Source organism: Podarcis muralis, chromosome 1, assembly GCF_964188315.1.
Source record: "Podarcis muralis chromosome 1, rPodMur119.hap1.1, whole genome shotgun sequence".
Classification (NCBI taxonomy): Eukaryota; Metazoa; Chordata; class Lepidosauria; order Squamata; family Lacertidae; genus Podarcis; species Podarcis muralis.
This window is the reverse complement of record NC_135655.1, coordinates 21,463,826-21,476,996: the sequence shown is the minus strand read 5'-3', so window position 1 is coordinate 21,476,996 and position 13,171 is coordinate 21,463,826. Positions and strand designations below refer to the sequence as shown.

The following is a 13,171-nucleotide window of genomic DNA, read 5'->3' as shown; positions in this document are numbered from 1 at the left end:
CTGATGGCTTCTTTGTTTTAACCTTCAAACAGTTTCAGAAGAGGTTTTATGAAAATGATCTATTGGACCAGCAAAAAGAAAGAGAGGAGCACCTACTTTTGGAAATGGTATGTTTACGATAGACATTAAGCTAACTGAGTATCATGTAGACTTTCCAGTGGACCCAGAGTGAAGATTTAAAATAATTCCCTGATAAAGCAGAGCCAGGGAACAACAATCCTAGACATTCTCCATAGATGTAACCTAACACATACTGTGTCACAGTGCTTATTTGTCTGAGAGGAGGTCCTGGTGCAGGAGGAAATGGACAGAGCCTTTAGCAGCTGCAGTCTACATATATAGATTTCAAATTACTGGCAGGAGAAAATGCCCTGTAATCTACATCAAGTTTGTGATTCTTTTAGCAGTAATAATAATATTTATATAGTATAACATTATGTCAATAACCCATACAGCAATTCTGCAAGGTAGACAGAAGCAGCTTGCTTGGATAGGCAGAGCTGCTCTGCTCACTTCCTGGCAGATGGGCCCCTGTTGCTTACCAGGAGGGCGAAGTGGTGGGGAGGTCAGGGTGTTATAGACGCACTGACGGAGCCAATCTGGCACTCCTAATAGTGTGTTTGCAGTGTGCCACCCTTTCTGCTGCCTTGCCCCTGTGCCTCTGTCTCCTGGTAAGCAACAGTGGCCCACCTGCCAGAAAGCTAGCATGGCAGCTCTGTCCTTCCCGGCAAGCAGCTTTTGAAGGTAGGCTGGCACTGCGATGCAAATAAAGGAACAGTGCTCTAGGGTATCAGATTTCATAGTCCGTTCTAGCAGAAGAGCTTTTGCTGCGTGAAATGGAGCCCAAATGGTACACACACCCTACTGAGGACGACCCTTTTCTGCACTATTCAAACACCCTTGTTTATCCTCCCTGTGGCCAGTGGTGAGGTTGCTTCACCCTGCTGCATGGCAGACCTGTCCCTGTTCATGACCGAGGCAATATTTTATAACTGGGACATCTTGAATCCCAGTTTATATTCTTAGTCTCTGTGCTAAAACTGTTTTCTTGCAGTAGTCTCAAACGTTTCACCATAAATGTCCAGGTCATGAGTTCAGGTTTGGGTTGCACATGAGTTCAAGTTTGGGTTACTCAATTTTCAGCATAATTCCTATAGTCTACCTCGGCATTTCAGAGAGGGAAAGCTGAGGGAAAGCGACCACACTCTGCTTTGTATAAAATATCACAACCTTGTGTGATATTACTGGAGAGGTATTTGTAATTGGGGAGGGGGGCTGCAGAGGGGAGAGACAATTTCTGGGGAGAGTGTGCTATGAGGAAATGGCTGTTTAATAATAATAATTTATTACTTATAATTGGTGGCATTTCAGGCTGCATCTTCCTCTCTTCTGAAGCTGACTGGGTTGTGGAAGCATGCCTGTCTGCAGCTTGCAGCCAACAAATTTTAGGTTTTAAATTTCCATTACCACTGTTGTTAAATTGTTTCCACAACAGGAACAATTAGAAAAAGAGAAACAGCAAAATGAGGGCAGGTCTACCAGTATGAGCGATAAAATGTATGAAAAGAAGCGTAAGTGTTCTTTTGTTTCTTTTCCCAGAGGCTTCTTAATTTCTTTCTATGGGGAGTGGAGGATGCTGAGGTGGAGGTGGCAAGGACTATTTCTAAACTGGGTTAATGTTGCATTCACAAACATGGGGGATGGCGATATTAATTTTCTGGCTGCTACTAATTTAGTGTGAGAAACTCATGTCAAAGCATTGCACACTCTTACAACCCAACATTTAGGAAATGATTTGGCTGGGGTCATACAATCAATAACTTGTGTGACTGAAGTGGGCAACTGGGGCAGATCCTGTTCTCTGCTGCTTACCAGGCAAAACCTCATTCAATACACTAGAGCAGATGGTTCCAGAGTAGCAGGGTGCCAGGCTTTCTGAAAATGTTCTTTTGGATAACTTGTAAGCTTCCTCTGATCCTGCCTCCTGTAATCTACAACCATCTAGCCCCCCTTCCATTACTAGGCCTGACTATGTTTTTGTGTTACATGTGCATTGATGCAAATTATTTTTAGTGAAAGCTATGTTCCTTTCAGGCTCAGAAATTCTAATTTGAAGTGGGCTTGCAAACAATAGTTATAAGAGAACATGTCCTGCATAGGTAGCATGAAACCATAGTCAGTACTGGAAGAGAAGTTGGGAGGAATCGCTTTGGAAAATAGAAAAGGAAGGAATATATTTGCTCCTGATTTCAATCCAATCCAAATAAGTTTATTGAACTAGCCATTGGCCACGACAAATCTGAATCAAAACTAAATACAAGCAAAAGGGGTGTAAAACCATGGTTTTCCGGGAGCCAGCATTATATCTACACTAGGCCAATACCTTTTGCTGCATCAGCAACAAAAACATTCTAGATGTAGACCCCAAACCACACTTTCCTAAGTGCTTCATGCATCAGTTTCAATGGTCAGCCCCTTATTGCTGAAATAAATAACATGGGGCACTTATTCCAATTCATGCCCTGTGGCAGGAAAAATTCATATCTAAAACATCTGCAATAGATAGTGGTCTGCTCTTCAGTATAGTCAGTTTCTGCTGTGATTGAAAGCATGGCATTGATACATTGATGGGACACATGACAGATTTTACTCCAGGATAATGTATTATCCCATCTGCTTTCTTCTAGAGTTTCAATATGGTTGTGTGGTATTTAAGATGTTATGACAGACTGTCATATTGTGCAGTCTTTACTTCTTCAGATAATCTGAGTGGAATGCCTAAAATGACCTTTGTTTTAGGTAGAGACAGTAAAGCATCAACAACTTTGGCCAAAACTATGCCAATGTCTGTTTCCGGAAATCCGGGTGCTGCAGCAGGTAAGAAAGAACAAACAAACACCTTTTGTCTGTTTTAAAATATATGTCCACGGCACAATGAACATAAGAAAACACAGGTAAACATTAGGAAGAACTTCCTGACAGTAAGAGCTGTTCGACAGTGGAATTTGCTGCCAAGGAGTGTGGTGGAGTCTCCTTCTTTGGAGGTCTTTAAGCAGAGGCTTGACAACCATATGTCAGGAGTGCTCTGATGGTGTTTCCTGATTGGCAGGGGGTTGGACTCGATGGCCCTTGTGGTCTCTTCCAACTCTATGATTCTATGATTCTATGATTCTAGGTAGAAAACCCCAAGATAGACAGCTGAGTGGGCGCCAAACCCATTGAAGTTGCCAGTGCAGAGTTGAACAAATGGTGAACGGTAGGAGCCAAGATTCAAAGGTGTTCTATGAATGTCCCTGCAGTCTTACGCTGCCAGGACCAGGTGTCCTTGCAACCATAGCTTCTATATTCCCTGTGGCTGCCCACCCCTCTGCAGTTGTTGCTTGAAAATCTTCCTTGTCCTTTAGCTAACTGGACAGTTTGGGTTTCAGGCAACCTGCCTGCTGGCTCTGCTTCCACAATCTCTCTCCTTAGGTTTCATGGCCATGTACCTGATACAAGTTTTTTCTGCTCATTCTCCTTCAGTTATATCAGGCCCTGTAAATTCGGGTACCTGCTTACATGTTTTGACCAAAAATCACACAAAATTATAGATAGACCTTTATGCTCAGCGATGAAAACTGATTGCCAGAACTCCATCATGCTTTTCTAGGTCTCTGTTCCAATTGTTTTTTCCCTGCAGCGTGAATCCTCCTATTCTTGCCAGCAAATTATGTAATAAGCCCACAATAAATTGTGTTGGGTTTTTTTAATTGTCCCCTAGGCAAAGAAGTGAAAAAGTCAAAATTGGTTCGAAGCCAGTCTTTCAGTAGTCAAGCCTTGCACTCAAAATATGGAAACATAGACAAGTGTCCCAGGTATGTAATATTTATTTTTTCTATGTGTCTGTGATAGAGATGGCAATCCTATAGACCACTTTGGTTGTTCTTTATGGAAACGTACTTATCTTTCTCTAGTTGTATACTAATAGCATGGTGTTATTCTTTAGTTGATTTCTAGAGAAATGATGGGCAGTTAGGGATAGATGGATCAGATAATTTCCATTCTGCATTAGCTTGGCTAGCAGTCTATTTCCCAGTTTTTTGCAGTTTTTTAAAAAGCACATCTAAACTATTATTGCTTCATATGCATTTTTCCGAATATGCATTTTGTGTGCCTCTTGTCTCAAAAACAAACATTTTGTGCATATGTTTGATCAAAAACCACACTGCAAAATTTGGAGAAGTGTGTAACCAATTGAAAGTTTCATTCTAATCCCCATGTAACTTCACATTGATTTCTCCTCCATCTGCAAGAACAGTGATAAACTGTAATGATACAGTGGTCATTTAGCAGAACCAGTCAGGGATGAAAGTTACAGCCTGTTCTGGATGGAGTAGCACTTCTACTGACCAGGTTGGACATCTGGGGTGCTGCTGGAGTCAGTTTTACAGGACTGCCTTTGCAAAGTTTCAGTTAGTATACCATTTGCACCCTTACCTCACATGCCCTAGTTCTCAGTCAGTAGAACATAAGCCTCTTAATATGTGGGTGGTGGGTTTGAGCGCTACATTGGGGAAAGATTCCTGCATTGCAGGGGCTTGGACTAGATGATCCTTGTGGTCCCTTCCAACTCTACAATTCTAAGATTCCGTGCTATCTAGATGAGATGATTGGATCATCCCTCTGTGTGGGGCTGCCCCTAAAGAGTGTTCAGAAGCTTTAGCTGGTACAGAATGTGGCAGCTAGAATCACAACTGGGCCATGCCATCTTTATTAGTTACCAATACAGTGGTGCCCTGCAAGACGAATGCCTCGCAAGACGAAAAACTCGCTAGACGAAAGGGTTTTCCGTTTTTTGAGTCGTTCCGCAAGATGAATTTCCCTATGGGCTTGATTCGCAAGACGAAACGTCTTGCGAGTTCTTGCGAGTTTGTTTCCTTTTTCTTAAAGCCGCTAAGCCGTTAGTAGCCGCTAAGCCGCTAATAGCCGCTAAGCCGCTAATAGTCGTGCTTCGCAAGACGAAAAAACCGCAAGACGAAGAGACTCGCGGAACGGATTAATTTCATCTTGCGAGGCACCACTGTACATTTATGGGCACAAATTGAAGGTTCTGGTCACTATGTATAAAGTAAGTCCATACCTGAAGGACTGTTTTCTTTCATGTGAAGCAGCCCACCTATCGTGTCCATCATTGGAGGACATATTCCATACCTGTCAGTTACCAGCATTCTGATTGGCTGGGATGCAGGACAGGTCCTTCTCTGTAGTGGCATCCAGGTTGCAGAATTATCTTACCTTTAAGGCTCAGCACCAGTAGCCTCAGTATTGATATTTATGGACCATTAGGATATTCTTGCACTGTTATGTCTTGCAGTTGTTTTTTGTCTCTGCTGTATTTTGTGACCCATTAATTTGGTTCTCCCCTCCTTTAAAGCCTTTGTATTAGTAACGTATTATAGATTGTTTTAGTTTCTGATGTGAGCTTCCGTGAAGATTTTTGAACTGAAAGCCAGGATACAAATGTTTTACAATAAATACATAATAGAGGTCCTGGTGTCAGCCTTCGTTGCTACAAATTCACCAGGCACATTTGGGGGAAGAGGAAAGGAAAGGTGGAGGGAGGGTAGAAGTGCCTAGAATGGGATTTTAAATCATGCAAGTTCTTTTCCATTTGGGAAGGGAAATTATTTGTTAATTTGTTAATTGGCTTGGAGCCAATTTGATTCCCTCCCTCCCTCTCTTTCTTTTTTCTTTCCCTTCTCCTCCTGCAATGAGGCTACATTTTAATATTTTAATGTTCCATTATTTTAATGTTGTATTTTATTTTTGTTTTTAAGTTGTAATCATTCATCTTGTTTTTATTATTGCTTGTAAGCCGCTCTGAGCCCGGCCTTGGCTGGGGAGGGCGGGGTATAAATAAAAAATTATTATTATTATTATTATTATTATTATTATTATTATTATTATTATTATTTACCTGGGCCCATTCTGAAATGCGAGGGAGGGTGCCTGCCCATGACTAATGATGGTTATTCTTTATAACATCATCACATATTTTTGTACCCCTTCAGCAAAAGTTCTTCAACAGGATATACTTCAGTCTCAGCAGTAGGAAAAGGTTCTATGTTCTCCTTTTCAGGTAAGCAGCTTGGTTACTTTTTGGGGTTCAGGGGGGAATGTGTTTATTAGAATTCTTTTATTAGTTTCCCCTTGTGCTCAAAGACATTTGGGGCCCATTGTCCTTAGCGCTGGCTAGACTGAAATAAATAGACAAGCAGCAGGTCTAATATGTAGAATAAGAGAGCAAGAAGAACAGGTATTTAAAGAGGAGTGGAAAAATTTTGTTGAGTATATTGAAAATAATTGTGCACAGTTGAAAACACGTGCAATATTAAAGTAAATTCAACAGCATAACATATATTGAAGTGATGTAAGATAGGAGAACAGAATTAGATGGATACACTAAAATATGCAGGAATGGTGAATAAGTTAAATGAAGCTTGGAAGGGGAGGGAGGGAAGTCAAAGAAGGTATGGTATAATAAAAGATAATTTGAAATGTAAAATATTTGAAAATTCAATAAAAAATACTTTTTTAAGAAATGAAATAAATAAACAAGCACACATGATCTTTATAAACATTATGTACAAGCAGCTAACAAAATCACAGCTCTGGTAGCAACAGCTGCACCCACATACTGCCAATTACTGTGTTAACATTTCCTCCTTGTCTTTCAGATGATTCCTTCCGTACTCGCTCTAGCAACCCCAGTGGGACTGCTGCGTTCTCCTCTGCTTCCACCTTACCATCTTCCTCTCGTAATACAAGTAATTCAGTTGATCAGAAGAGCAACGGGAGTAAAGAAAGCCATTCGCGGAAGGTTAGCTTGTAAGTGATCGACTAAAGTTAGGGCACAATTTTAAGGCTATGCAGCCTTAAAGTGAAAGGCTAATTTTCCATCCTTGAATTTTTAGTTAATTAGCTTTTATGATGAGAATATTCCCCATGTAGGCATTTCTGCAAGTATATGAGGAGCCTAGTTATTTAAAATTACTGCATTTACCCACAGCCTCAGGATCAGTGTGGAGCTGGTGGTTGCAGTAGATTTGCAGTTGTTGCAAATCTGTTGTATTCATTAATAGGACTGGACAAGCCAGAGCTAAATTACATAGCAAATCAGAATTGAGCCCTCTGCTCTGGTATTTGATAATTTCTTATTGGGGAGGCTGTGCCTATTCTGTTTTTTTGAAAACTATTGCTATTTATTTCTTAAGGTTTATGTCCCTCTCTTCCTCTGATGGAGCGGCAAATATGTCCATTCTAAAACAATACAATCAAAACTTCAAAAAACTGTTTAAAATGTGCAACCTTCCTTCCTTATTTTACCTTATTTCCTAAAATTATTGTTTCCCAAAATGGCTCACATCAATAATAAAGAGGGAGAGAGAAAGAAACAGGCCCTGCCATGAGAATTGCAAACTAACTACAAATATGGTGTTCTTGTTCCCTGGATGTAAGGAGAACTAGAATTCTGGCAACCTGGCTAGCATGAGGGCTAGAATAATGTCTGTGCTGAAGATGTTTCTATAAGTATATAAGTCTATAAGGGATGGTAGGGAGAGTTCTACACTGCGAACAGTAATTTCCTCCTACCTGGTTTTCATTTTTATGATGAGGGTATTTCCTGATGATATTTTAATGCATTTTGTGTTTGTCTTATTGGATATATATTTTATTGATGTAAACTGCTTTGGGTTACTTCTTGCGGGGGTGGGGTGGGGGTGGGGAGGAAACTATAAGGTTTTTTTTAAAATAAAAAATTCACCCTCCATGGACTGTAATAGATGATTGTGCTGAGAATTTGTAACAGAATTCTTAGCACCTCCACCACACTACAATTCCTGGGATTATTTGGGGAAAGTCAACATAGGTTTGTCTAGTATAGCTAAACTTTGTGTGACTGCATCTGTGTGCCCCCGATATATGAATGCTGGAAGGAGGTTAACTACCTGTAGATTTATGGATCAGAGAAATGTGAGATTCTAGAAGGCACATGTGTTCAGTGTGCACACATGTGTTATTTAATCTGGTTTTGCTGGTTATGTATTATTTCCACCTGAAAATATGAGTGTTACACACGGTTGCACCCCAAGGTGTGTGTGTTTTGGTACTACTTAGCTCGGAGCACTGGGAACCCCCAGATATCTGAATCAGCCCTCTGCTACAGAAGGCCCATGAATTTCATTTGTAGGCACATGGTAGAATGTGGAAGGGTTTCATCCAGCAAGTGCCTCAAACCCACAGGAGACCACACATAGGGGAGGTATTCTTCAGGGGGGCAGGAAGGAAGCACATACAAACTCATTGCTAAATGAGTTTGCGTTAAATGAGTCATCCTAGAATAGACGGCAGCCCTGAATCATAAACATGGGGATTAACAAAAGAATCTGTTCTGCTACTATTATGCTGTTATGCTGGGCTTGGTTTTATTATCCTCTGTGTGTCTGCTCATTGTGAAGGGCTTTAGAAATTTTCTCTCAACATAATAGCTTACACTTACACTCCTACATGGCAACAGATTTGAATATATATCTGGAGAGGAATCAGGTGTTCTTACTTTGTAAGATGAATCACTGCAATATGGGTTAGGGCGAGAGTGTGCGTAATAATTTACCACATGGGCATACAGTGCTGAAGTACATGGCAACATTCTAATTAATTCCAGTAATTTAACATCTGCTCCCAAAAGACAGGTATCTTTAACGAGAAGTGAGTTGTTCACGTATCAGTGATCTATAATGCTTCTTTTCATGTATACTTTAAGACACATTGCTCAGTGCTGGCTGAACACAGTGTGAGCTGGGAGGACTTGACTTCTCAGCCGAGCTCTGTTACCATCTTAAGTTTAAGGAAGGTAGTTGCTTTTAGGTCATATTTTCTCACAGTTTATGGAAACAAGTCCTTGCTGAAGACAAGATAAAGAGCAGGAGTGGCAAACTACTTTGCCCCATAGACAGGGTCTGATTCCCCCCCCCCATTTGTTTTTGGCCCCAAGACCACCATCCAAGTGGGTCTGCAGCCTGGCAGTGGAATCTGTGGAAAGAGCTGTAGGGGAAAATACAGAGGTCTGAGATACACATCACCCCCTGGACCACCTCTGAGGAAGAACCCTTCCCTCAACTGAAGCAGAAGAGAACAGGAGGGAGGACTTTGGCATGCTTTAACATTTCCTGAGTCCTTAGCACTTGGGAGACATAAGTACAGCCCTGCGTTCCCTTTCCTGTTTCTGATCAGCATAGAACTACAATGAAGGAGTCATTTTGCGCCCCCCCCCCCGCCCCCGAGATTTGCCAAACAGTGAGGATAGAAAGTGAAAGGGGCGAAATTGCTCACTATAGCAAAGCCAGAGAGCAGGGCCAAAGTGTGCTGGGTGATCAAATCATCTCCTCTCCAGATTGATCAAGGAGTAGGTGATTTCCATCTATGATGGCAGTGGCATGGGTGGAAAGATTTCAATAACTCTTTTCAGCCCTCGACATACAAATGCAAATCATCCCTCCTCAGTCCTCAGCTCAATCATCTGAAGAGTAGAAGGGGACAGTAAGCCCTCTCCTTCCCTGATCAACACAGATCAGATGAGGAAGGCAGGTGTTTGTGTGTGTGTGCGTGTGTGTGCGTGTGTGCGTGTGTGTGCGTGTGTGCGTGTGTGTGTGTGTGTGCCTGTATGCATGCCTCCAATATGTGGTTTATGGCTAAGATCAAGTGAGCTAATGGTTAGACATGGGTGTGCCCAGTGGAGTTGTTGACTCCCCCCCCCCTCACTAAACAAAAGAGACACAGACCTATGCTTTGCAACAAAGAGTGTTTACGAAAACCCCAGTTTCCAAATCAGTTTGATACATGTTATGATGTGCTACTTCCCCCCAGCAGTGCAGAACTAGAAGTGCAGTTCTTTGGATCCCAGCCAAAGAGTTTAGAAAGTCAGTCTTAGTCGGCTGCCAAGGCATCAGCCTCTAGCTGGGAGAAACAAAGATGTAATAGCCGGTTAACCACTTGAAATGGCCCTTCCAGATGACACTGAGCATATGCACAGGGAGGTGGAGAACAGAACATTCTTATCCCTCACCACTGCCATGCCATAGTTCCCACCGTAGACTGTATGTTGTATTCAGTGATACTTAATGGGTTTTTATGCTCTGTGGCTCCTCTTTTGAATCAGGAGGAAATGTATTGCCAAGGCACAGTTTGACTAAGGGCCCCATATGAACCAGTGTGAAATTTAGAAGCAGATTGCATCCTGCCTACTTTGAACTGTTGATCAGTTTTTAAAAACTGATGAGAAATAATACTGTGATAGCTCATATTTCTAATAAAATACTCTGAATTAATAGATTTAGTCCTCTCTAGATTGTTGCCTCAAGTTGAGGCCCCAATGTGTGCCTTTGTTTAGCAAATGCAAGTTTCCACACTCATTTCAAAGTATGGAATGGTGGAATCAATACCAAAGAATGCATTCATTGATTGATTCTCTGCATAGAAACAGATGTGCAAGTTCTTTTACGTGAGGGAGAATTCCATCTGCATTTGGGAAGCCAGACTTCTGTACACCAAAGCCTTTATGGTGGCCAAGGTGACGTTGGAGGGATGCAGGAATGGGACACAGAGACACCAAAGTTGAGGCACAGATATCATATCTTCTTGTTCTAGTCAAGGGAGGAGAATGGCTTTGGGTTTTTACCTTGCAATAAATGTGTTGAGGATCACAAAGTCCATAGGAAAGAATTTTTAAAATATGACTGTACTAAGTCAATTCCCCCCCCCCCCCAATTGATATACTTAAAAGCAGTTCTGCTTTATTCTGTTCCAATCTGACTTGTGTGATTTGGGTTCTTTTGTTTTTGCCTGAAGGAAAAACAGGAAGTCAAACTCCTAGAGCTGGTGAAAAAAAGGATGCACACCAAAGACCACTGGAGGCAACGTGGATAAAGGATTGGCAGGAGTTGGAGTAAAATCTTGAACAATAAGGACCAGAGAGGAGAGACTGACTGCATCTCACAATGTTAACATCTTTTGTCAGTTAAATAAATTCCTATGTTGTAAAATATCTTCATAGAAATAATGTAATATGTGCAGAATTCCAATGTTGTAAGTGAAGTGTTTAATTCAATGTTACTTTAGCAATGTGCTTAAAAACTGCTGCAGCTAAAGAGACAGGGTTTTACCTCCCCTTCCTCCCTCTCAATTATGCCTTTTAATAGTTCAGGTTCTTCAAATTGGAATACAAGTGCCCCCTACTTTAAAATATACTTATTTATGAGTGTAGGGCTCCTACTATATATTTGCTATGGAAATAGGACCATATAGGTGAAATTGCTCTGCATATAGGAATAACCGACCAAGTAACATCTTATCTCTGAAAAAAAGCTTTAGTATTGAACCTGGAAGCATGGACAAAGAAATATTGAGTAGTCATTTACAATACAGTTGTGCTATAATTTTAAGTAAGATTGCTTACCTGGTGTATACAAATTCTCAAGAGGGTTTTCCTTTCACCTTTCAATAAGAACAAATACCTCCAAAAATGCATACAAATGATTATTCATGAGTTTCATATCTCAGTTTCGTTGTATAAATACTTTGTTTTAAATTCTAGTATTTCAGGTTGTAGTTTCTCTTTATCCAACACTTTAGAAATAATGCAATCTAGTTTTTAATTAGTTGTTATTTCAAGCTATCATGCTTTTAGCTATGTCAACGGCATTTTGTTTGTATTCATCCTAACATTTCTATCAAAATTTGCCTGCAACACGCAGTTCTATTTAAAAAGTTCTATTTATGCCAATACTTGAGAGAGACTGTATGAAGCTATTGTCAGCTTCTCTATTTCAGAAATGCAATCAGCAAAACTATATTGATATCAGAAATCTGTTTTTTAAAATATATTGGTGTATGATAAAGATAATCTAATTTGTGAATGAATATGTGTGTGGTTACTTTTTACAATGTGGAATAATGAATGCTTTACGCACAATAAAACGTAGGATATGAAAGTACTTGCATGTTTTGGGTGGGAGAGATCTAATTTTTGCAATTAAGAAGTGCAGTTGAGACATAAAGACATGGATCCTATGTTCACTATACCAGCAGCTCTGGCTCCAGGCCTAACACTAGTGTAATATTTTACATTTCTATAACCAAAGGCTGATATAGCAACTAGGGATGGGTTAGTTTCGGTTTCTCTTATTTTTCCACTCTTGAGTTCAGTTTTCCACATAAGTTTCTTTATTTTATTTATTTTCAAGTTTTCATGGAGGTTCATCAGCATTTTAGAGCAAATTTCTCCCAGTACACACATTTTTGTGTACAATCTTGCCCAATACAATTCTTTCCCCAGAACGGTTTCCCCTAATGTAATGCACTTTTGTAGGATTTTCATTAATATATTTTCATTAACAATTTAAACTTCACCACCGTATATGCATTTCTGTACATGTTATCGGGCTGGAAAACTGCACCGCACAATATGGTTGAATTGCAAACCAGTGCCTTTGGCTTTCCCAATGTGGCTAGCAAGAGGAAGTCCAGGTCACAGAGTCCTGCGGTGTGACCACTCCCTTCACACACAATAGTCATGATCCTTGCCCATAACTTATTGATATGCGTATAAGAAAATCTTTTGGCAAGAAATATAGATGGGAGCCACATGGATAAGGTAGAAGATGCTGCACCAGCAGGGCGACACAGGGCCAGTCCATGAAATGCCCAATGGATGCAATGCATTTAAGATTCACCCTGGGAAGTTGCAACTGTGGCTTCTACAGGGCAAAGGACACCTTAGTGGTTTGGGTGATGACAGTAATTTTAGATGGGGAAAGGAAGGTGTATGGAGATAAACCCCAATCTAGCTGGTTCTCAAATAGCTCAGTTGGTTAGAGCGTGGTGCTGATAGTACCAAGGTTGCAGGTTCGATCCCTGTAAGGGACCGCGGCATATTCCTGCATTGCAGGGAGTTGGACTAGATGATCGTGAGGCTCCTTTCCAACTCTGATCTATGATTCCCTCTCAGCATGCAAAAGATTGGTGCCTTGTTGGTAATATTTAAGAGTCCAAGCGCAGCAGCACATAGGTGGGGTGGGAATGTCTTTGAACTGGCATGTAAAAACAGGAGGAATTAAAATATTTGTACCTACAG

General features: G+C 40.8%; 1 protein-coding gene across 4 annotated transcripts in view; it reads left to right on the top strand.

The window, feature by feature from the left end:
* PPP4R4 (protein phosphatase 4 regulatory subunit 4) overlaps positions 1-12,029 on the top strand; it is an 84,097-nt gene extending 72,068 nt beyond the window's left edge. For 2 of the 4 annotated variants that reach the window (XM_028716894.2, XM_028716873.2), the window contains 7 exons: positions 33-107; positions 1,496-1,571; positions 2,800-2,877; positions 3,761-3,854; positions 6,051-6,118; positions 6,717-6,859; positions 10,888-12,029. In XM_028716894.2, the coding sequence (XP_028572727.2) occupies positions 33-107; positions 1,496-1,571; positions 2,800-2,877; positions 3,761-3,854; positions 6,051-6,118; positions 6,717-6,859; positions 10,888-10,965 (612 nt within the window). In that variant the 3' untranslated portion in view covers positions 10,966-12,029. Of the gene's footprint in view, positions 1-32; positions 108-1,495; positions 1,572-2,799; positions 2,878-3,760; positions 3,855-6,050; positions 6,119-6,716; positions 6,868-10,887 lie in introns of those variants that run through there. The other 2 variants (XM_028716883.2, XR_013391879.1) reach the window with 2 other exon arrangements.
* Positions 12,030-13,171: the final 1,142 nt, after the last annotated feature.